Source organism: Lissotriton vulgaris, chromosome 5, assembly GCF_964263255.1.
Source record: "Lissotriton vulgaris chromosome 5, aLisVul1.2, whole genome shotgun sequence".
NCBI classification, from domain to species: Eukaryota; Metazoa; Chordata; class Amphibia; order Caudata; family Salamandridae; genus Lissotriton; species Lissotriton vulgaris.
In genome coordinates, this window is record NC_141693.1 from 1,275,475,387 (window position 1) to 1,275,500,706 (window position 25,320).

Here is a 25,320-nt window from a genome sequence, read left to right on the forward strand (position 1 = left end):
GAGCGCCGATTAAAAGCAGCCTCTGGCGTTATGCTTACAAGCCCGGGTTATAAAAGACTGCATGCCAGAAAAGGACACCTTCCTACACAAAAACAATCGCAAGTGGCTTTTTCCTCTTTCTATGGGTGATGCAGAATGTAGATTGCAGTACCCATAGAAAGAGGAAAACACGAGGAGAACTAAAAGTATTTCTATTTGTTGCGCCTTCTTACACCTCCCCTGGGGAGGCGTAGGATTCTGGTGCATTCCCAGGTTTACGAAATGTTGTAAATGTTGGAATGCAGCAGAATCCATGGCTGCTGCGTGGGAACACCCACAGCAACACCCATGGCACACCTCTTTCACGCACAGTGACGTGTGAAAAGGAGCCATATTTTGCGCTGCCAGTGCGTCAAAAAAAGTGATCCACCGGCAGCGCAAGGGGCTTGAAAATAAGCCCCTGGTTTATCAAAGGGGTAGGACAGCAACAGATGAGTTGGAGAGGGTACTCTCTGGAGCGCGAGAGAGTGCATGGGGCAGGAAAATGATAGGGAGCAAACAGATGAGGAAGAGAGCAAAAAAAGATATACATTATCATCAAGTGGGAAATTAGAAAAAGTTGTTTCCTCATGTCCGTAGTGGAAAAATTAAACTCATCCAGTCAAAATGAACTATAGGTAAGCTAGGCTCCAGAGGTGGGATAGTAACAAGAATAGCGTGGAATGCTACTGTATCAAAAGCTACAGTATGTGATAGACAAGAAAGCAACCCAATCTCGAGGAAAGGGCTGTCCAAAAGCCAACTCTATCTATTGAATTGTTCACAAGTTGAATTGTCTCTAGGGGAAATCTAAAAGAGGCTGGCCTGGCGTAAACCAATCATCTTTTCCTAGAAGAGCACAGCAATGTTTGTTGCCCCAATGAAGGAAGGAAGGTAGGTAGGCCTATAAGAGGCTGTTCACAGGGGCTGTGAAGAGACGAAGATGTAGTTTAAATGAGGGGCCACATGGATTTTATGAGCACCTGACGCCCAGGTACCCAGCTGTTAAATTAAACGAAGCAACAGAACCACGAAAGGGACATAGTGAAGGTGCAGTTTCTTGTACTTCAAAATCCTTCACAGGTGGTACCTGAACCCATGGAGGTTCCACTGGCAATACTATTCCCCCATAACCACTGCTAAGGTACTCAGAAGATGACTGCGACCTCCACCCTATACTGTGTCCAGCCCTAGTGGGTGGCCGTACGGCCACACATGCAATGACTCCACACACACGCAGTGAAACCTTCTGCCCATTTGCCATTACTCCATGACATTCCTGACACTCCGAGCTAGATACCCTGTAGTTGGAAGGGTGGCCATGACGCTACCAGTAGTGTAGCATATCATCCTTCATCACTGGGGTCAACCCACCTGCACCACACCCACGGAATGGACTGTAGAACTCCACACAGTATTCTTGCACAAAGGTTAACCCATAAAGTTGCAGATAAATTGGAGACCTATGAAAAAGGTCTGAGGTGCCTTTCTGAGAGATGTATTTGGGTAAGACCTGACAGGATCTGTCTGAACACAGCTTCCCCACTCTCTCTGAACAAGAGATCACCTGTGTCACCCCCAAACACCTTACTGCTTCGTCCACTGCGAGTCCGACAGAGAACCGCTTCCTAACATAGAGCTGATCAGGCACACTGCTGACCCCACTAAGTCCCATTGCCCCACAACGGCTAAAACTTGGCCTATATTGACCCAGTCGGCCACCTCTCCTATCCAACACTGACCTTGGGTCACTTCTCCTTGGTTATGGATGCCCAGCAGCCCACCTCAGTCACATCCTGCAGCAGATCAGACAGGGTAGGCCACCGAGGGTCTCTGCCTACAAGTATTTCTGCTGTAGCACATTAGATCATTATTTCTGTTTTTTCTCTCGTTTTCCCCGTCAGCTTCCTTTTTAGTCAAGAGTCAAATACACTTTATTCGATTATTTTAAAATCATAAAAGTATGCTATACATTCATTTCTGATCACAACGAAAAAAAGAAATTATAAAATACTTTAAAAACAGGAATTCGTTATGTACAAATCTTCAATGGTGATCAAGGTAACTATACAAAAATTATATACAACTACATAATTTTTAGAACCACTGTAGATTGTTCTGATCTTTCAAAGGATTTACATAGTTTGTACATTAAATTTACTACAAGTCTATTTACAATTCTATTTACAGTTCTATTTACAATCAATTTACAATCAATTTTCAACCATAACCTGGCGAGGTATGCAGACTTTGAGGAATTCAGAGAATTAAGTCAGATGATAATAGCCTAGAGAAATTTCGGTCAAAATGCCAATTCCCATACTATCAGGCTAGTGGTGGTCGAAGTCTTTTTTGCCTGGACCGAATAGACATTATCAGGAAATTGGCTACCCCGTACATTACTAATGGTAATTCCATAAGCTGCAGGAACAATAAAGCCGGTTAAACTTGCATAAACTCTTGGTCCTTCAATATAGGCTTAATAAACTTCTCCCTGGCACTTTTAAAAAAAGGACAAAAAAACAGAAAATGCAATAAATCCTGATCAGAGAAATCATCACAACTGCAGGGAGCATTCTCGTGGGGCCTACACCACTTATCGTATTCACCCAGCAGAAAGTGAGCTTGATTAAAACGAAATTTCGTAAGGAGCCACCGGTGATATGGTTTATTTACTATCATCAGATATGGTTGGATAGCTAAAGTTGTAATCGTCATATAGTGAGATCTTACAGTTGGCTTCATTATTTCACATGACTCTCTTTCTGCTTCCCTTTTCTTTGTAAAGTGGGACTTGGCCCAGCTAATGTCTTCTCTTTTTAGACCTTCGGGTTTAGTATATAGATCAGGGCGGCCCAGATATCCTGCTGTTGTTTTGATATGTGTTAGCCACTCGATCTCAGCCACTCTGTCCCGCCCCATACAGTCTCTAATGATCTTGTGATTTAGAGTTAAGTTGGGATTAAGCCATGTTTTAATCCATGACAAGAGTGGGGCCAAGGACATCGTGTCTTCAATAAACCCCATCCCCAATTCCATATGGATTGAAAAAGCAGGAGTAGATTGGGGAAGACCCATATGAGATCGTAAAAACATGTTCTCCGCTCTTTGGATACGGGACATGTTTTTAAAACCCCATATTGAGGCCCCGTACCTGGCTATAGCCAGGGTTTTGGCTCTATAGATAGACAAGATAGCCTCGGCTGGTTTGCCACCAAGTCGTTTTGCGAAACCCAGAATAGCGGCAGACGATCTTTTTACTGCCGCTGCTTTATTCTGGATTTGTGGTGCCCATGTCCCTTTCTCATCAAACACCACTCCTAGATAGGTGAAAACTTTGACTTTAGAGAGCACAGAGCCATTACAAGAGAGGGTTTTGATGTTATTCTTGCGATTGCCCACTGCCATGACATGTGATTTCTCTGTATTTATTACTAAATCCAGATCTTGCATAAAAGCCCCAAATGCATTTAGTAGATGTTGTAAACCATTAGTGGTTCTTGACAACAATACCGTATCATCGGCATATAATAGGACCGGCATCATGGAACCACCCATGTGCGGTACATCAATAGAGGCCGCTTCCAGAGACTCTCCCAGTGAGTTAATATAAAGAGAGAAGAGCATGGGGGCCAGGATGCACCCTTGGCGCACCCCCTTCCAGATTTAAAAAATGCGGTACAGTTTCCCTCCTGGGACATACGAATAGTTGCCCTTAGATCACTGTGAAGTTGGGCCAGAAAATTCACAAGTGCTCGATCCAGTCCCTTATCAAGGAGTATTGTCCACAGCTTTGACCTATTAACTAGGTCAAAGGCTGTGGACAAGTCCATGAAAGCCAGATACATCATCCCCCTTGATGCTACTGTATATTTGCTCAGTGTGAGGTATAGATTTAGGCATTGGTCTTCTGTGCCTCTGGCAGATCGAAAGCCATACTGAGCCTCACACAAAATATCTTTATTAGTGGCCCAAGCTGAGATTCTTTCTAGGATAACCTTACCTAGGATTTTAAATGAAGAATCTAGCAATGATATGGGCCTATAGCATCTTGGGTCCCCCCTTTGACCCTTCTTAAATATGGGGATAATGATGGATTGTGACCATGTAATTGGGGGTCTTGTCTTATCTATACTGACTACATTAAAGACATTTGTGAGTACAACTGACCACATGTCCGAGTTTGCTTTGAACGTATCGGCAGGTACGCCATCTGGGCCAGGGGCCTTCTGGGCTGCCGTGTCCTCAATTGCCTTCTGTACCTCTTTAATAGTAAAACTTGGTAGAGTGTCTTGTATGTCAATCGGTATTGGTTCTATAGGTCCTAGATTAAGATTACTGCCATAGATCCTTTGGAAGTGATCCAGCCAGTCCTGCTCTGGAATATTTACCTCTAGTGGCGCATTTTCTTTCCCATTAAACAAGGGGGTATTAACAATGGTCCAGAATTTTGCGCTATCCCTCAGGGTAGCCTTCTCGTACAAATCATCCCAAGCCTGTCTTTTTATTTCTTTTTTTCTTCTTAGAATATCCAAGTTATACTGTTTCCTAAGCCTGGCCACCTCAGATCTATCTCGGGGTACCATTTTCAAGGCTTTATGTAATTCTCGGTGAGATTTGGAGCATTCATTATTAAACCACCCCTTTACCTTTTTTCTCCCTGTTTTTCGTTTTGCATTTTAGATCATCTGCTGCCTGGCGGCAGAAGGATTCAAAAGACCGGATTATATTCCCCTCAAATTTAAGTGGTTCCCTACATATGTTAATTTCTTTACCCACTTTTTGATTTAAGGAGTGGAAAAAATCCTCTGGGATGACGTTGCTCCATTTCACCCGCCTCCCCTGGTCCCTTGAATTAAGTCTGCAGAAAATTCTGCTTTAGTATTTTTATTAAATAAAAACAGGTTGTTATCTTGTACTTTCAACACAACCGGGTTATGATCACTAAATGTAGTGTGTATAGCATTATAAAAAATAACATTATGTAACATAGCCGGAGAGAGGAATATATAGTCAATAATAGTGTTGCTGTCCCTGGCACTGTAAGTTGGGACCCTTTCATTACTATTGAAGAACTCTGGTTCAAATAAATCATTCTCTAGAAGAAGTTCTTCTAGGGCAGACCCTTTTACAGAATGTTCGAAGTGTGGGAGTGGCAACATATCTATATTTACAGTATCTCTTAACTGGCAATTCTGTTGACATAAATGTACATTAAAATCTCCCATCAGGGTGAAATATACCGGAGTGGTTTGACCCTCTTTAAAATTACACATGAACTCAGTCAGAGAGTTGATATTTTCATTGGCACCTGTATTTTGGATGGCATTATAAAAGTTGATATAAACACATTTAGATTTATTAGTCATTGTGACTTCCAGAACTAAGTAGTTTTGGGATGGTGTGTGTAATGCCTTAACAGTTCCATTCACTTTAACTGAAATTAAAAACTGCAACCCTCCTTTATTTCGGCCTGAGCTCGATGTCTGTGCAGCTAAAAAATAAGATGTATATCCATCTAACCAAAAATCACAATCCCTATCCCATGTTTCCTGTAAGGCTACCACATCATATTCTTTTAATAAACCCAGCCATCTTGTGTCATCCCTTTTCGAGCGTAGTCCTGCGATATTCCAGCTCAATATTTTGACAACATTACCCTTTTCGTTTCTAGTAGGCAGTGTGGGCAATAGATGGCTACAAGTATTATCACAAGAAGTCAGTTAATCGTTTTCCTCTAAATTTGATAGGGCAGAAAACCTATTTGTAAGCACCAGACTACTTCTTGCTTCGTTTCCCTGATTATCATGGGTTTTTGGTAGCATGCCAGTTGTTTGCGTTGGCCAAGAGCTGGAACAGGAGATATTAATGGGAGTAACGTTGCGAGTAACCCTTCCTGGAAGCATCTTATGTGGTGCAGGTGGTGGGTAGAAAAAACCTAGGGGTACCGCTCTAATCCTGTCTTCTTTGACCTCTGTAGCATCCCAAAATAAACGCGAGGCCTCATGGGGTCTATTAAAGTTGACGATCATACAGTCACCAGCACAAAATTTTTCTGTGTATCCCACCCAATCAACCCGTCTACCAGTCTGAATGCACTCTGATATATTATTCGGGCCTGTACAATTTGCATCACACCACGTCTTAATATTGATCAGCTGTGTACCATTTGACTCAAATTCACCCGGTTTTAATACAGGTATATTCACCTGAACAGCGACATAGGGTGTAGCTTCTGGGGGAAGGTGAACGGGAGGTCTAGGGCGCTGTCTCCTAGGCCCTGCTGAGTTATACTCATCTAAAAGGGGTGCCATAGGCTTAGCCTGAGGAGGACATGTTTTACTTATCAAATGTGCCCTAGATGTAATTTTACTATCTATTTGCCTAGTACCACAACCTTTAGACTCTAGTGGTAGGGTGGATGGAATCAAAGGGCATGTTGGTACAGTATTCCCCTGCTCCATAGGGGATTGGGGTTGCCTCTGTTGATTAAAAAATGGCTGTGATGTAGTTTTTGATAATGGACCCCGAGAATCTTTCTCAAAAGACGTTATGTAATCATTAATCCTATCACATTTCCCCAATATTTCAGTAACACATTCCTTAAGTGTATCTATAATGTCAGTGGAGATTTGTATGAGTACCCCTTCAAGTTTGTCTACAAGGACCTTCTCCACCATGTCCTTAATTGAGATTTCGAGGGCACTCAATGGAGTTCCTTGTTTCTTTCGAGAAAGTGCGCCTTGAGCCTTAGATTTATAAAGAATCCGTTTAGGGCGCTTAGTAGTCTGCGGTTCAGGCTCCTGAGTACAATCATGTATGGGTTGCTGAAGGACTTGATTACTGTTCACTTGATCCTCTTGTTCCGGGGTGTTGGCTATATCTTGTTGCCTAATAATGGGTGCATTTTCAATCAGTATTACAGGTTCCAGGGGAATAGGTAGTCTATTTACTGTGGGCGATGGTTGGCTATCCAAAAATATTGGGTCCAAACCCAGTTCGCGTTCTTTGTCAGCAATTTCTTGATTCAATTTGCCCACAGCTGATGTCAAAAATGTCATAATATTAGATGATGCTGTAGCTTTTCGCGCAATTTTAGCTTTAACTGTACCCCCATTACTGGATGTTTGCAGTTTGCCCTTACCCATTTCCGTAGTGCAGATCGAAGGGGGGATGCCCGTCCCGTCCCCTGTCGTCCCCGGACGGCCACAGACGGCCAGCCCACTGCCCGGGCTCAGCCCGGCGACGTCCGCGCGCGTCCGCGATGCGGAGTAAGCTGTTGTCTTTTGTGCGCCTCCTGGCGCTGGAGACAGGAAGTGGGCCCTGTTGTGGTGGGGCAGGCTGGGAACTGTGGTCCGCCCCACTCTGCGGCCGTGCGATGGAGCTGCTCGGCGGCGGGGGCGACCACAGCGTCAGGAAGCCAGCGGTGCGGCGGTGTCCAGGCAGGTCAGTGCTGCGACCCCTCCTAGCGTTAGTCTTCGCTTGTTGAGCTTCCTTTTTATCACACCTTTATTTTCTTGTGTAATTGTTCAATGCACATACCCGTCGGGGCTAAAGGGAAAGGAATGGCCCCAGTCTGGGATGGCTGTGATCGTCAAACCTGTCGGACTAAGGACAATAGCAACTTCTGTGTTCAATAGCATGCTTGATCATTGGAATGTTCCATGGCTTATGCTCTGTGTACCTCTATCTGACAAGTCCTCTGCTCCCCTCTTTTCCTTCCCTTTCCTCCCTTCCACTCTCCCATCCCCCACAGATTTTCATGTTTATTTGATAAATTTTTATATAGCGCAAATTTGACCCGAAGCGGAAGCGCTTTACATAGCACCTGTTGCATTACATGAGGATACATTATATTTTTTGTTAGTCACAGGGAGAATAAGTGATTTGCCCAGAATCACAGGATGTTCAGCGTCATTGCCGAGACTCGAACACAGTTCCCCAGATTCGAGGTCGACCGCCCTAGCCATTAGGCCAACTCCTCTACCCTATCAATGACCTCTATCTACAGCCTAACCCCATACCTCAATGCCCCTCCGCAGAACTGAGCAGGATTGGATTAAGCAGACAGGATTCTCCAAGAGTCAGTTGCTCTTATCACTACATGAAATTAGTAAACCATGGTTTGATGCAGAATGCCGTAAAGCAAAGGCCGCTATTAGAAAGAGTGAAAGAAGCCTTAGGCGTAGCTATAATGACGCAGCATTTCTAGCACTTAAGAAATTAAGGATAAAATACAAGGCATCTATAAGAGGAAAAAAAGATTGTTTAAAGAAAATTGCTGGAAGAACCTACTTGTGGCAATTGAAGAAAAAAATGTCAAAGGCTTCTGGAAACTGATACAGGAATGTACGGGGAAAACAGCAGGGTCCTTGCAATGTTCTGTCCCAGAGGATAAGTGGGTAATCTATCTTGAAGAGATCTACGGCAATTGGCCAAGGAGGGAGGTGATAGTACCATCTAGTTGGCCTGGAGTTAGGGAAGAAGTAATGGAGCAGTTCTCTCAAGGCCATATTAAAACCGTGATAGGCAACTTAAATTTAACACGAGCTGCTGGCCCAGACAATCTACCCGCCATTATTATAAAAAGAAATATAGATTGGTAGGCTGATTTGTTCTCAAAGACGTTCTTAATAATACTAAAAACAGGAACGTTACCAGATAGCTGGAAAGGGGCCATCCTTAGACCCATACATAAAAAAGGTGATGTAAACTCCCCTAAAAATCATCGCCTGATAAACCTCTTGGATATTGGGGGAAACGTTTTCTCTAAAATTATTTTAGGTTCGCCAAAAAATTGGGCTGAAGATAACTGTATAGTACCCCCTGAACAGGGGGGATTTAAAGAAGGGCATTCAACGGTGGATCATTGTTTTGCCCTCTGGGCGGTAGCGCGGAAGTCTATAGAGCAAAGGGGTAACCTGTTTTGTTCTTTTGTTGACTTCCGCACGGCATTCGACCTTGTAGGCAGGGAGCAGCTATGGTCTACCTTGGTGGGCTACAAGATACACGCAGACCTGTTAGCCCTTATCCAGGCCTTACATACAGACAACAGGGCCCAGGTAATCCTGGACGAGGAGGGCGGATTATCTGGGAGGATCTAGATTAGAAATGGCCTGAGGCAGGGGTGCGTATTAGCCTCGTTGCTTTTCTCTCTGTTTATAGCAGACCTACCTCGGAATCTAAGAGAGGTTAGAGGGGCTAGTCCAAAGCTAGGAGGTAACCACATATCTTGTCTGCTTTATGCAGACGATCTGGTGATCATGGACCAGACGGAGATAGGCCTGCAGAGGAAACTAAATATGTTCCATAAATACTGCTTAAATAAAAAACTGGTAGTAAATATGGAAAATACCAAAATACTATGTTTCGGTAAAAGCAAGACCCGGTTCCCTTGGCATCTAGGCATGGAATTACTTGAGAGGGTAACGGAATATAGATACTTGGGAATATGGTTCACGAGTAACTTGAATTGGACCACCCATCTGGAAGCATTAAAAATTAGGGCAACAGCTTCTATAAAGGGCTTAAAAAGATGTAATAGCTTCTACGGAGACATGTCGGATGGGCTGGTTATAAAGGCCTACCTAGCGATGGTCCCGGCACAATTTCTATATGGATCAGAGGTTCTCCTCCTAAGTGGGAAAAAAGGTTGGGATAAAGAGGAGGGTATGATCCTGAAAAGCTTGTTCTCGTTGCCAAATCAGCAATGGTACAAGCAGCAAGACTGGAGCTGGGAGTTACCTCCTGGGCAATTACAACTAGGATGGCACTAATACGGTTTTGGGAGCGTCTGGAGACAGGGGAGCCCCCCAGAAAAATATCACAGTGTTGTAGAGAGGAAATTGCCTCTAGTGAGTTATCTTGGGCAAAATAAACAAGAGCCTCATTAAAAGAAGCATATGGGAAGCTAGAAAACGAACTAGATACGCAGCTAGTACACGTCAATATAGGTATAAAGGAACTACGGTATAAGCAGAGGATATGGAAGAAACCCATTATCTCAGGGGCAGACAATGTGGAGTCTGCTTTATCTAAGTTTAACAAAGCTCTCTCAGAGGTGGTCGAACTATTGGCTCCTCTAAAACTACACAAACAGTACCCCACATAAAAACAAGAGGTGTGGTGCACTGAACAACTTAGATTGGAGAAACAGGGGTGCAGGAAACTTGAGAAAATATGGAGGAAAACCCATACTGAGGAAAGCAAGAAAGTATACTCCGATGCTTTGTCTACCTATCATAAAAGTATCAGGTTGGCCAGGAGGAATTGTCTCACCTTACAGTTGGCAGAAGCGGACAACTCCTCCAAAGAACTCTATAAGATTCTGCAGACCTTTGTGAAACCGGTAGCCTGTGAGAGACCTGATGATTTTTCCCAATCTCTCTGTGATGATATCTCTCTGTTTTTCGAGAATAAAATAGAGTTGATTTATGAAAAAAACACTAAGACCACTAGACTCAGGAGTAACGTCATTACTGCTCCCCCATTGTCATTAACACATAATAGTGGCTCGCTAATTGTGTTTCCGGAGGTCAGTCATTCTGATGTCACCTCCCTGATTAGTCAAATCAAAACAGGTTCCCCTGCGGATTTTCCTGCTAAAATGGTTGTCTCTCTAGGTAATCTGCTCTGGCCCGAGATTCAGTCAGTAATAAATCTCTCCCTCAAGGAGGGACAAGTACCCCAAGAATGGAAGAAAGCCGCAGTGAATCCCATCCGGAAGAACGCAGCTTTGCCATGGACAGACCTTTCCAACCTCCGCCCCATCTCTCTTTTGCCCAATCTAAGCAAGATGACCGAGAAACATGTGAATACCCATTTGTCTAATTTCATCGAGGCAGCGGGAGGTCTTGACTATACTCAATCAGGGTTTAGACCTGACTACAGCACCGAATCTGCCCTCCTCTCCGTGACCGATAACATCAGGATGGCACAGGATAGAGGGGGCTCTATGATTCTGGTGCTGTTAGACTTGTCCGCTGCCTTTGACACGGTATCACATGATATTCTTCTCGGTCGTCTGCGGAAGGTGGGGATAGGAGGTTTGGCTCTGTCCTGGCTTGAGAGTTTTCTCTCGGGCCGCTCACAAGGTGTCAGATTGGGCTCCCATTATTCCATCTCTAGGGAGCTCACTAAGGGGGTTCCACAAGGCTCATGTCTAAGCAATACACTCTTTAATGTGTATGTGGCCCCCCTGGCTGACATTGTGAGAGTGTATGGGTTCACCCCAGTGTCGTATGCTGAAGACACTCAACTTTTGTTTCCATTCCAGACCCTCACACCTGCAATTAAACAAACCTTTGCCGAAGGTATGAGAGCGGTGTCTGATTGGATGGCCTCTAATTGCCTTCAATGTAATGTGGGCAAAACTGAGGTCATGCTCTTTGGGGAGGCCCCCCTTCTGTGGTCACCAGAATGGTGGCCACTGGACTTAGGACCGGTCCCATGTCCTAAGCAGGCGGTGAAGAATCTAGGGGTGCGGTTAGATCAGGCACTGTTGTTGAAAGAGCACGCAAACCAGGTAACCGGGTCCTGCTTTCGGGTTATCGGACTCTGGAGGCGTGTGTTCCCGTTTTGCCTGACAGATACAGAAAGACCCTTGTCCAGACCCTCATGGTCAGCAGGCTGGACTATTGTAAGGGCCTCTTTATATCTGCCAATGAGGAACAGCTTAGCAGACTACAAGTGGCTCAAAATACTGTGGCAAGACTGGTCCTCAATGCCCCAGCTAGGTCACCCTCACGCCCCCTCCTTGAGAAACTTCACTGGTTGCCCATTCGGCAACGGGTCAAATTTAAAATCTGTTGTATAATACACAAAAGCCTCTTTGGCTCGGGCCCTAAATACTTGGCTGAAAAATTCAACCTCTACAAGCCCGGACGTCTTCTGCTTTCTAGTAACCAACTGCTGCTTCAGATCCCTCATGTTAGGAGGGCAAGACAGGAAGGTCGAGCACTGTCATATAAGGGTCCCACCCTTTGGAACACGCTCCCCCTCACACTGAGGCAAAACACCAACCTTCAGGCCTTTAGGAAATCTCTTAAAACACACTTGTTCCTGACATCCTAATTTTGTGCACCGCCTGGCTATGTTTTGGGCACCCTAGATGAACACAAGCGCGGAGATACCCCTTCGGGGGTCGAGTCCTACGCTATACAAGCATACAAATAGATAAATAAGCGATCAAGAGTATCTCCGGCAAAAAATATCAGTGTCCCATATGCTCCAAGTATGGATTTCAGAAGACCATTCCTACCCTTACTTGGACAGGTTGCTGAACCAGCACTTAAGAAGAGAGGTATTAAAATTGAGAATGGGAATAAATCCCTGTTATGTAAATAGGAGGGTTAAAAATCTCATAATAAATAGTAATGGCAACTGTACTTGTACGTTAGGTACCTCCTGTGATATTATTCATATTTTATTAGACTGTAGGATGGTCCTTGATATACGTAAGGAGATTTTAGGCCTGATATTCAAAAAATACAGGACTATGAATAGAAAGCAAGCTGCAGACCTTCTGGTGGGAATGTCTAATCTGGATATAGCCTGTGCTTTGGGGAAAAACATGAGTAGAGTTAAGGGGTTTCTCCAGAGTACAGAGTTATAGGTGTATGTAACCCACCTTTTATAACAAAAAAAATATGAGATTGCATTTTAATGTATGTATTGTGTTTACTCATGTTAACTCATGTGATTTTAACAACCTAGGAGGATACTGTTTAATAACAAAGGTGTCGGGGTTATCTTCCGGGAAATTATTGAGTTGCAATTTTACAAAAGTTCCATATTATGTGTTTTTATAAAGTTTTATAAATGTATAGTGTATACTTTTATGGTTGTCACAAACTAAATAAACTTTTAATGACTGACAGTTGCTCTTGAGGCCAGAGAAGGACTGTCACCTTTGTACTAAAGACTCCACCAGCTTTTGATTCAATGATATGCAAGCACCTTCCTGACAGAGTCAGTCGCTGTCTACTGCCTACTATGTTGTTTTTGAGAAATGCCAATAAATAAAGCTTGCAAAAATAGAGGAGGTTGCAGAGTCAGAGAATATTGATCTGACTGGATGAGAGGTTTTACTGCAGCAGGTACAATAAATGACACACGTCTTCAGCAATCCCCAGGACCAGCAGTGAGGATGCAGACGCACACAGAGGTGAATAAGGGAGTCTGTATTGTAGAAAATCAACTCTAATCAAGATTTCTAACTGGTAACTGGTTAGTTCTGGCAATCTGTCCTTCACTGCCAACTTCTAGGAAATTATGTATATGCATTACTTCTTAGTGAGATTGTAGCCCCATCCCAGCTAGCCTTTGAATAATTATTATATGCAGTATCTGCATATTCGTCATCAAACACGCTGTGCCCTAAGCTCTTCTTTTCGATGCAATCTCCCATCTCTGACTCAAGTACACACTTAAGACACTGCTCTAATCACAGATTCTGAATCTGATTTTCTTCTTGTAGTCTACAGCGCAAGGGCGCATTTTCAAAGTTGCTTGAAGTGAGCCTAAGACCACCACCTGCATTTAATTGATGCAATTTTATACTGCTGTTTCATGGATATAGTTATTATATTCTTCAACACTTATTTATTTTCTTCAATGTTACAATTTGACTCAGTCCTTATCATTTGATGCGTGGATGTGTGGATAATTTGTCTGCTGTCGCTTATATTGGGGGATGTGCTGTTACTGAGTTTACAAGGCCCTTCAAGAAGGACAGATCAGACCAACACTAGTGATACATCAGAATCAAGACTTGTATCTGATCCCATCACTTCTTTGGCTAAGGAAACATCCAAACACTTGCTGGCTCCTTGCGGGGCACAGACCTTTGTATCTGCACTTCAGAAATTAGTCAGGGGCTGTTTGGAGTTTAACAAGGCTTAGAAAATATCCAGACACCACCTGGCCCGTCGCTGATGTACATACCCACAGATCCTTCCTCTTAGCATGCTTCCCATGAACAGAGAAGCACTGGGAGCTGAGGAAGCTGATGAAACAAACCAGAATAAGAGACTGGAAGAGGAGGGCCAAGAACAACCCTAGACTTCTCCCCCTTTCTATTCCTGCCTCCTTGGTCATTTCTTTTGGTGGTGGGGAGGGAGTGGTTGCTAGAAGCTGGGCTGCTTCTAGCCCTCCTCATTGTCTACCTCCAGGATTGGATTGGGCCTGGGGCATGGCAGAGATAGATGACCTTAGTCCCTCCTGAAGCCCTGCTCACCATCTGGATTCTGCGAAGAACCTGGGAGAAGAAAGGGAACCTCACCCTGTCCTTCCTAAATGCTGCGATGTCACAAGTCATGTCACATGCATATTAATGAGCCAGCCCCGAAGTGAACAGGAGGCCACCTCATTTCTGAGGTTCGTTGGTACCCACAAAGGATATGAGCTAACTACTCCTACAGCAAAATGCAGATTGTTCCCAATTGGGGTTGGGGGAAGGACGAAACATTTGGAGCCGGGGAGGGAGATGAATATCTACCTTATAAAAGCCTTCTAGGACACCTAGTGACAACGTTTCCTGGAGACTGTATAAGTCAATAAGGCAGATAAAAGGTTAAAGGCAAATGGGTGGAAGCTTTAATAAAACAGCCATTCTGTGAACTCTATCAGTGATGCACCAATGCCCCCAGTTCTCATTCACAGAATGGAAGCTGTCCCTCAGGGACAGATCCATTTTGACAATCAGTTCCACCTACTTTGCAGTTCACAAAATCTGTAACTGCAAACCTGCAAGCCATCAATTTGCGATTGCAGACTTTGCAACAGCAAACCATTAGAATCGTATTTGCTGCTTTGACCCTCTTTACGAGCAGATTAGTTTCCTGTGCAATAATCCTCACACATGATAAATTCTGACACTGAGGTGGTGGGAACTTTTCAGATACAATAAATATTGTCGGCATGTTCCGGTATTTTCCGAGCCCCTTTTCTCTGGATTAAACTGACAGAATGTGGTTGGTAATGCAGATTTTGTCGCACCCTGTATTTACCCAATATTTACAGGGTGTGATAAAATCCACACATTATATGGGCCACTTATAATGAGGGCCTTAATGTTTTATTGTAACATTGAGGAAGCGAGGAATTTCTCTGTCGATGCATCTCTGGGTGTGATAAAGGCTATTACTGATCAAGGCAGTGTCGGATCCTCATAGGTGAGTTTGTCACTGATTGCATCATTAATAGAGCAATTCATTTGAAACTGCACTAGTATACGCAAAATTCTGGATACTTGTCTAGGCACCCCTACTGCACAATGTATTTCTCTTTGTGGTGCTCAGAAACCTGAGTGAAACACACTTGGAAACACTGCAGTATACTCTAGGGGAGGGCGTGTGGCCAAATATGTTTCAAGCCACAAACAGTTTCTTTGACAGAGCGTTGTGCATTTCACGTAATGGCATTAATTAGATACTATAGATCTGGTCACTGAACAGGTTTGTAGGTACTAAGCATTACGGGAACAGCTGCAGCTCAGGTTTGAAGTGCATTTAAAGAACTGTTTTGGTGTGTGGGTTGCTTGCAAGGCAAGGCCAGATTCCAAAGCAAAATCAGGCACAGTGTGTGGGTGTCTCAGCACTGGAAGAGTACAGGATGTTTTTAACTTTAGTACAAAAGGAGAAACTGGCTTCAGATTTATGTATGAGAAAGTCATAATAGAATTAGAAAAACTAAAAGTGATTACGGCTAAATGGGATGCAGAAAGAGGGTTTCAGTGGTGAATTAAAAACAAAAATGATGTTTTACCACATTGACTTGTCAATATTTAAATGGTAATGTCAAATTCTGAATTCCACATCTCTAGAACATTAGAAACACATTAGAGGCAGCTGAGACGATAAAAGGCAAGATAATTCAAAATCTTCTCATCATATTTTTGAACAAAGGTCGTAGAAGAAAAAGTACATATCAGAGACGTTGAAGTCATTCTAATAAATACATTACATGAGACAATACAGGCCAGAGATCAAAAGAAACAGAAGAATGTTCAAATCGGATAAAAAAAAGCCTGTTAGAAAGCTCTAGAGTAAACACACTTCGAGACAAAAGACAAATCTGAACAATGAGTAAAGCACGTGATGCTCAAGGATAGAGGGAAGTGGACACAATGGCCACAACAGTAAAGAGAATGGTACTTACAGGGATGCCTTGCAGCTGGGGCTTGTCCAATAAGTTGTGAAGCTCGTTTTTGGATGCCTCTGTCTTCTCCTGGTCTGCTGCATCCACCATATAACTGCAATGATACATGCGGCGAGTCGTAATTAATGCATTTTTCCACCATGAAGCCACCACTTTGCCAGTATTTCAATTTTGAATATTACGTTGTCAACGAGCTATGAATAAGGCGATACTTAAAGTGCACAGACTCATGGCAAGAAAGTGAAACACTTTTTACAAACTAATGCCTCCTGTCTATTGAATACCAATGGATTTCTAATTATATATGTCTGTCCTTTCAGGAAAAGTATTCACGTCCTAAAACTTCTCTTTCAAATGCATATTTTCGTCACAGTCCTCTTTCCATTCTTGATAGTCTTTAGCTTCAATAACTGATTTCGATATATAGTTTAATCTCTCCTAAAGCTTTATTTCTATATGGATAATTTCATGACCCTCTCAGATCTTTCATTCAATGAATATTTGGTATTTTAATTTTCATTATTTAATCATTAATGTAGATTAAACGAAACTGCATTTGGACTGTTGCTCCTAGGGACTTAAGCTGCTGAATGTACTGGCCTAGTTGCCATTGCCTCTCTTGCGTTGTCTTGGATATGTCTGCTCTTATCCTGTAAGCCCAATCTTTGATCTGGAACGAGCCTACTTTCAGGCCCTCGCTCAAAATTCTTCCCTTTAGGGTGATGCTCTTAAAATTTATGAGGATTTTCCTTGGGTTCTTTCTGATCTTATTCCTGCCGAACGGGTCCCGATGGACTCTCTGAATATCCTCTGCCAGGTCTGCGTTTTTTGTCCCTGGTAGCCTGTCTTCAAGTAGTTTGATTACAAAGGTTTTGATATCTTCACCTTCTAGGCCTTCCGGTACGTTTAGGATTCATAGATTATTTCTTCTTGCTTGGTTTTCCATTGCTTCCAGCCTGTGTATACAACTTTGTCTATTTTTTTCAGAGGTCTTGAGTTGGTCTATTTCTTTTTTATTTTCTTCCACTTTTTTGTTCAAGGCCTCAACTTCCAGCTCGACTGAGGCTACTCTCTCCATGAGACTGCTTATCTTTTGATCCATTTCTTCGCACACTTCCTAGATCTTTACCTGGTTCCTCTCTGATTTCTCAAAGTTCGATCTCATCTCTCCTATCATGGTAGTCATCATGTTTTCCAAACAATCCTTGTTCCTCAGTGGCAGTGTGAGCCCCTCTGGTGCTTCTATACTTGCAGGGTCGTGGGCATCCTTTTCTGTCTCCTGCTGATTCATTGTTTCTAGAACCACATACCTGTTGCTGGTGCTTATTTGTGACATTTTTGCCAGTGTCTCTTCGTTATATGTCTCTTTCTGGTTTTCGGACCTGATCTTATTTTGGAGTTTTCCCTTTACCTGTTGTCTTTCAGGCTTTCTTGCACTTTGAAGAAGGACTTTAGGGAGGGGGTTATCTTTTGTTTTATCAGACCGGGTGATATTAAATTGGCTTGGTTTGCTCTAGATGTGGGATATTTCAGCTTTCCAGTTGCCTTTGGTTTCCTCTTCTTTTTGGTGCTTTTTGGGACAATCGGAGGGGATGTACCTGACAATTTTCCTACTTCTGTGTGGCGTACTACGCCTAGTTTTTGTTCTCGATGCTGATCGCCTGGTAGGGTAGTTCTGCTCCTTAAACAGTAGTTTACACTTTCCCCTTGCTCTTTAGTGGCCTTTTTGTGTCCAAAAGCCCTTGAGGGGGAGTTAGTGCTTCTGAATTCGCACTTCCTTTATCATTGCTCACTCTCACCTCAACTGCCCCTTCTGCCTCCCGCTAATCCAGCTCTCCGTTCTGCTCCCCCCTGCACCTCCTGCACTTCGCCCTGAGCCCAAGGGTTTTCTTTACTTTTCGCAAGAAATAGTATAAGGGTGTGTTTGTTGTGCCCTTGTTTAGGAAAACTTTCTACAAAATAGCTTAGAGCTTTATCTTCACTTACCCCAATGAAATGGGAGTCTTGTGGTCCAGTTCTCCCTGGGGTCGCAGGCTGCTGAGAGACTCTTACCTTCTTTACCAGTCTTGTAGTAATACTCCTGCTCTTCTGGAGTGCTTTAGCTGCTTCAGACCACACCTGGAAAGCGTGGTCACGCTGGGATTGCTGCACCTCCACCTTCTCCTCCGATCTAATTGCTGCCACTCAGCTTAGAAGTGCTCCTGAGAAAAATAATGCCAGGTTTTCAGCGCCCAGAGCCCCACGTGGATTGGGGTACACTTGTGCCTCACTCCTGTCTGTTTTGCTGTCTGCGCTGTCTGTGCTCCGCTCGCCCCTCGCTCTCCTCACGGCTGTCAACGCTGCCTGTACATCGCTCCATTACTGTGATAGTAATGCAGAGAGTGCTGTCTGCAGTTTTCAGCGCCTCACATGCTCTCCACTGCTACTTGTCTCTGTCTGTCAGCACTGCCTCTGTTCCACTCCGGTATTGTATGAGGGAAAACAAAACAAAACACGCGGATAGTGCAGAGGGTGCAGCCCGTAGTATCAGCACTTTATATGTCTCTCGCACCGCTTCCTCAAAGCTTCCGCATGCCACCAGCTGTTAGCGCTGCCTTTGCTCTGCTCTGTCCCACACCGGCAAATGTGAGAGGAAAGGTACACTGAGAATTCAGCCGCATCAACGGCACTAACGCCTCCCACGCCTCGCACACCACTGTTGCACATTGCTTGTCACAGCCACTGTCTCTTCCCGCTCCGACCCGTAAGGGCAGTGTACGCCTCGCACTCTGCTGTTGCACACTGCTTGCCACCGCCGCTGACTCTTCCCTCTCCAACCCAGAAGGGCAGTGTACCCGCCCCCGTTCACGATCTTCCTCGCTCACTCCCCTTCTTGCTCCGAAACCGACTCGCCTCGCTCACCTCACTCGCCTTCCCTCCCGCTTTCGGAGCCGACTCGACTGGCAACTCGTACCCGCTTCTGGCCACAGACTGAGCTCCCACGTTGGACTCCACGCCATAGGTGAAAAGCTACTGGCAACTTTTTCTGGTGAGTTTCTGCTGAATTCTCACGATTTATTTGCACGCCATGCCGCTCTTTAGTGTAGGTTCATATTTTGCTGTAGGATCTTTGATTTTGTTATGCGCTAATTCCTCTTTTCAAGGTTCATCCGCTGTTTGGGTGAGTAGCTCACGACCGAGCCTCTTAGCCGGCAGCCATCTTTTCCTTGCATATACTCTCTTACAGTGGGAGAGTTTCACACCTTGGCGCAGTCCGGGTCTTTGGGTGTGAATCTTACACTTTGGGGCACCATCTCCTTCACTATGTGAGAGATTCAGCTCATGAGAACACAGTCACTTCCTGTGTGAGTTCAAGTCTTAGAGCACAGTCTCGCTCATTTGGTTTCAGTTTCTAGCATAGGCATTATTACCCCTTTGGTGTGAACCCCGCACCTTGGATTACATACACTCTCACTCACTGGGGATATGTAGCATTTCTTACACTTTCGCAGTGGGTCCATTAATTTTAGCAAAGTTGTGCACAAGGAACTATGCTAACTCATAGCTCACTTCCTTGGCTTTGAGGGCTCTGCTCAGGCACTATCTAGTGTCTTAGGGGCAGTAAGTATACCTCTGGAATGAGAAGGGATCATGCAGCTGAGATCAGGTGCAGGGTTTCAAAATGCTCTTCGAATTGGTGTAATCAGGGCATCAAAAAGTGAGTTCTTGCTGAGAAGTTATGTAACGCCCCACTTTCTGTTAGTGCCCTGCTTTAGGGGCAAAACTCCTGTTTACAGACAGACTGAAGGGTGGGAAAACAAGATGGTGGCGGAAAAGTGAGGTTAGGGCTAATGAGGGGATCACCCAAGTAAAAGACAACCGGCGACTAATGCCACAAATAGGCAGTTGTGTACTGAGGGAGGGGCAAGTTTAATCTTTGTCAAGGGTGCAGGTAACATGGACCCGCGGAAAAGACATATCAGATGGAAGGGTAGAAATAAACTGTGACCATTGTCACAAATGTTGGCTGTGGTCCGCACAAGGTGGTGAAGGGTTAAGGTATGCTGAGTGTGCGAATTAGCAGGGGACGGAAGAGGAGAGGTGGGTTTTACAGGGGAACAGCAAATACAGAACCAACAGCCTATGATATGAAAGGGTGCTGCTGGCAATAACAACATAAAAAGAGGGCGTACGACTGTGGGGAGAGAGGGGTGTAGGATTTTAGAGGAAAACGAAGCTGACCAAGGTCTATGATCGGGAAGCAGAAGTCAGGAGTGGCGCTATGGACATAGCGCCTACAACATATCAGGTGCCTTATACTGCAGAGCACAGGAAATGAGGTCACTGAGAAACAGCAGAAGTGGGGTATGTGAAGGGTCACGTGTGTTAGTGTTAGCTTACGCTACTCAAACAAATCTGCCCTGGGCTTGTTTGCGTTATCATAAATATTTTTATCCACAGGGCTCAATGTGTTTCCATTATTATCCAGGTCTTCCCTAATCCTAAATTCTGTATGAACAGGATATAGCTATGCACTCATTCTTAAATCCTTGCTGGCCATTACTTGTATCCTCTCTTATTTTACTCTTTTCTACATACTCCTCATCACTATCCTATACCTTTTCTTCTATTCACCTTTACTCCCATTGCATTCATCAGTCCCAAACCTCTCTAAGAAATCTACTCCAGGTTTTTCGGGTTGAAACTTACTTTATTAAAAGAAACAGAAATGGTAAATAGTATAACCACTCAAAACCTCCATGACAAACAGCATACGCACAACCAAATACAACCCAGACAAGAATGGGAAAGTGAAAACCACTGGGAAGGGCGTGCAGCAAAGAGCTAGAAAAAGGGGTGGGGCTGGGGCGCAGCACCACTCCTGGCAGCAGGTATGGTAGATAGTGGAGAATCTGGTGGCCTGCAGAACACACTCCGCCAGGGGGGACAGGAGGGAGAGAGAGGGGGAAGTGAGGACATAGGGTCCCAATCCTGGTCCGTACCAAGGAGAGGGTGCCAGGGGGGAAAAGGAGAGGGTGAGAAAGAAAGGGTGGGAGCAATTAATAACAGGGAGGGCTGGGGGAACCAAGCAATGAGAAAGGTACTCAAGATACCTCTAGTCGACAGCAGAGAGGACGGGGCGCGGACCATCGATTGCTCTGAGCAAGGTTGGGGAACCAACTAGTGGGCAAGGTGGGCAAACATGTCCAGGAGAGGGGCCACGGTCTAATCCAGGAAGAGGCAGAGCGGGGAGTAGGGCCATTCAAACACTGAGTGGGCAGGCAGCAGGCCGGGCTCTCCATGTTTCTGTAGTTGGTTCAAAGTAGACGGGGAAAGGGTAATATTAGTAAGTAGTCATATGACGCCACTTGTAGGTAACACTACAACGGAAGAACTTGCCAATTGCTTTTTAAAACTCAGAGGACATTTAAAAAGTGAAACATTTAGCTTCAGTCAGAATGAGGCGTTTTGAATTAAATAAGAAAAGCAATTATTGGAATAGTATTATAAGGAATGGAATTTTGGGCGGTATGTAGCCAGATACAGCAGAAATGCTCGCTTTGCAAATTTTCTGTTTGGTACAGTGGTGATGTAGTAATCAATTCTAGGCAAATGTGTTCTTAGTAATTTGGGAAAATACAGGTTCAGAAGTTTTTGTTCCTATCATACTCCTTCTTCTACAACTAGGATTGTGGATAGAGCTATTAACTAAGGAGTGTATACCTAAGACCCATGCAGGACTGAAACTGAATCTTTTGATTTTTTACAATAAACAGGATTTGTCAAAGCCAACTGGTCTGGCCTTTGAAATCCTGCAACTTTTACTTTATTTTTGCAATAAACCCGTAAAAGAAATTAAAAGTAAAAATGCAGAAACCTAAGCGTTTCAGGCATTTGCTTAAATAAAATAAGCACAAAAGACTTGAAGCAGAAATATAGTGCAAAAGCATGACATGAAAGCAGAAATAAAAGCAGGTATTTGCTTGACTCCTGGCGCTGACAGTAGTTCTTAGAAGGGCGTGCACAAGCAGAACCAATACCTGAAGCGGTCAGATCCGTTGCCCCATGCTGTATGCTCTGGCAGGCAAAAGCAAAATGTGAATGGCACTTGTACCGACCAATAGATGAAGAAGCCCGACTGAAAGCCTTCGTAGTTATAAATATATATGACATTTTATATCATAGCTTATTTGGAAAACATGAAGCTACAAACACAGCCAAACCTTTCTCTATTTCAGACATAAATCAGAGATGGTTTTGATTAATGACTTTTTTATTGAATACATTTTTCAAACACAGTCAACATGCTGACTGCAAAATTGCAGACATTTTAAAAATTGGGCAATTAATCCGTGAGCCTATTCTGCAGGGGGCGGCATCATTTTGCGTTGCGCCACTGCAGAAAACATGTCAGAGCTTAAATCCATCAACATCTGAGCCTCTCATGATGCAGTCCTAAAACAGGCAAGTGCATGGGATTAAATCATACCTCAGTATTTAAACAAAATGTCAATTCCGTCTCAGATCCGAGAGGATCAATTCACAAAGTCATTTGTTCCGTTAAGTTCAATTTAATTGTCCTGATTTGCCAGTGTAAATGTAATGTTGCAATTTACAACATTTTGAAATTGTCTCAAAAATCAATTTACCCCATGTAATTTTGCGATTTGTATAGTAAACACAATCTTGCAGCACCGAAGTAATATTACGTAGAAGGAAACCTACTCAGAAAGGCGGGATGAGAGCCTATGGCATTTAAAAAGTAACAATTCCAGAGATTTTTGATGTTCTCCAACATTTTAAAGGTCCGCGCACAGCCTGAGCTCATCTGGAGATTTGCTCCTTTCAAGGACATGGGTGAATCCATAGACACAGAAGGAATGTGGAAGGAATATACCAAAGTTGGGAAGATCCCAGGGAAAGGGCTTTTTTCTAGGGGTAAAAACATTTTCCTTACATATACAAGCATAATTTTGGAAACAATTCACACACTTGGAATTGTACACTATGTACAAATACACATATGTAACTACTTATGCATGTGAGTACTTCTGCTACGCTATGCCTAAAGCAGTGTACCGCTAATGCTCCTGTAATTCTTTGTGAATTTTTTAATTAAGTTTACACTCAGACATAGATGAAAGTGTGAGGGGCTTGATACATTATTTATTTGTTCGCAAATTATTTTGGACACCTAACTGCAAGTAAGGAGTACAATGGCTTTTATTTTATTTATTTTACAAATTCCCATTTTTTTTTCACTGAAAGTACACTTGCAGAAATGATTTTCTCATGTTACATTATATCAGCATGAAGCTGTATTACATGTGGGCTTATCTACTCATTGCGGTGGAGAGCGAGTGTTCTAGGGAGGGGATGTCCTACAAAGTAGGTGAAAACCCACACATGGGTGAGTTAGTAATCATTCTTCAACATCTGTAAGGTACATTCCCTCCACCGACACTTTGGAAGACTTACTTCTGTCAAGGACAACAGTCAATCTTCATAGAGGGTGGGAAGGAAAGAACACATCAAATTTGTTGGAATGTAGGGAACAGTGATTTTAGAAAAGGAACAAAAATGTTCCCAATGAAGAAAATAATCAAAGCACTTTAAAGTAATGTGCAAATGCACTATTATAAAGTATTTGTAATTGCCAATCGTGGCAGGTACATTACTGCGGAGGGGTGATGCCTACCACTTTGCAGTTGTCACTTAGAGAACCATAAAGTAAGCTGAGATCTGGGGTGTGTGCAAATGAATGATTCCCAATTCTCTGCATAAGGACACTGCACACAGGAGAGTGGCTACGCTGTTGCCCTCCTTCATTATGAAGTTTAGCTGGGTTCACTCTATCACTCATTCAAGTAGAAGCACGTGTTTACCTTCTACCATTTTAATGTACACCATTTCTATGTATAAATATACTGTGTTCTGAGAATAAAGTTAGAGATTCTTCCGATCCTCCTCAGGTGACGGAGCTCTCCCTTAACTCGAGTTACTGAATAAAGACCCTGAAATCGAACAGACCATGGACTCTGCTGCTCTTCATACTTGACCCTATTGATATTATGGAAATTCTTTTTCCACAATGCAGTCACTTTTTTCCTTGATTTTTTTATTTCCTGATCCAAAATGATGAACATTACTTGAATCTATAAATTAAAAAAAAAATAGTTTTGCTCAAAAGAGCTTTTAGGACTACAGATCAACTCGGCAGCAAATGACAGCTCCAGGTCCTTCAAAAATGTAATTGAAACAAACAATGATTTAAAGGACTGGCAGGTTGGGGGATCAATGGAGTCATGGCTGCTGAGTGGGTAGGAGAAGCAATGGCAAGGGGCCAGGAGTCAAGTAAGCAACAAAGGTTTTGACTGTACAGCAATCCTACTGAAAATGTCAGGAAAAGAAAATGAAAGCATTTCATTATTCAATGGACAAGGGAGCACTAAAGAGCAGGTGGGGCAGTGGCTGAGCGGGAGGCAACAGGGAATGAAAGGCGGGTATTTGATGGGGGAAAGCAGCCCACTAAAGACAGCAGGACAACACATGCACTCTCACAGAGCACTAAATGATAAAAAAAAAGTTCCTAAAAAGTGAAGAGTGAAAGCATACAAGTCAGCAATCAAAAGGACGGTAAAAAAAAAAGCTATGCTTCAAAAGAGGGGCACTCACAGAATCAGGAAACAAGCCATTGAATAAGAAGCAAATGAGAGAATCAATAAACCGTAGAAATGTTAAACAATTCGCAGGCTCAAAGCACAATTCAGCTTTTAGGATAGTCCACAGGAGGCCTTTCGCAACCAGCCAATTTACTGTAGTCTGCTAGGCAAGAACTACTAAGGAGATTTCAATTAGCAATCTTAGAATTATCATTGAAAGCTTTGAATGAAGGAAACAACCTTCCCTCATTCCTGCATGTATTTTAGCAGCACTAAAACAACGCTAAAGTTACAAGTTATATAGATACCATTCCTTAAAAAAATAGTTTATATTAAGTGAATTTAAATATTAAAACAACACTAACATGACAAAAATCAGAAATGGGGATTAGGAGTTATGAATTTTTCAAGAAAAGAAAATCCAAAATAAATTTACCAAAAAAAAACAATGGAAAGAAAGATCTCATCTACAATCTATGAAGGGCTGCTTTTCAAAGTAACC

At 43.4% G+C, this 25,320-nt stretch overlaps 1 protein-coding gene across 1 annotated transcript in view; it reads right to left on the reverse strand.

The window, feature by feature from the left end:
• ARL8A (ARF like GTPase 8A) overlaps nucleotides 1–25,320 on the reverse strand; it is a 213,574-nt gene that overhangs the window by 41,388 nt on the left and 146,866 nt on the right. The window contains exon 4 of the mRNA XM_086923124.1: nucleotides 16,177–16,270. Coding sequence (XP_086779250.1) covers nucleotides 16,177–16,270 — 94 coding nt within the window. The remainder of the gene's footprint in view (nucleotides 1–16,176; nucleotides 16,271–25,320) is intronic.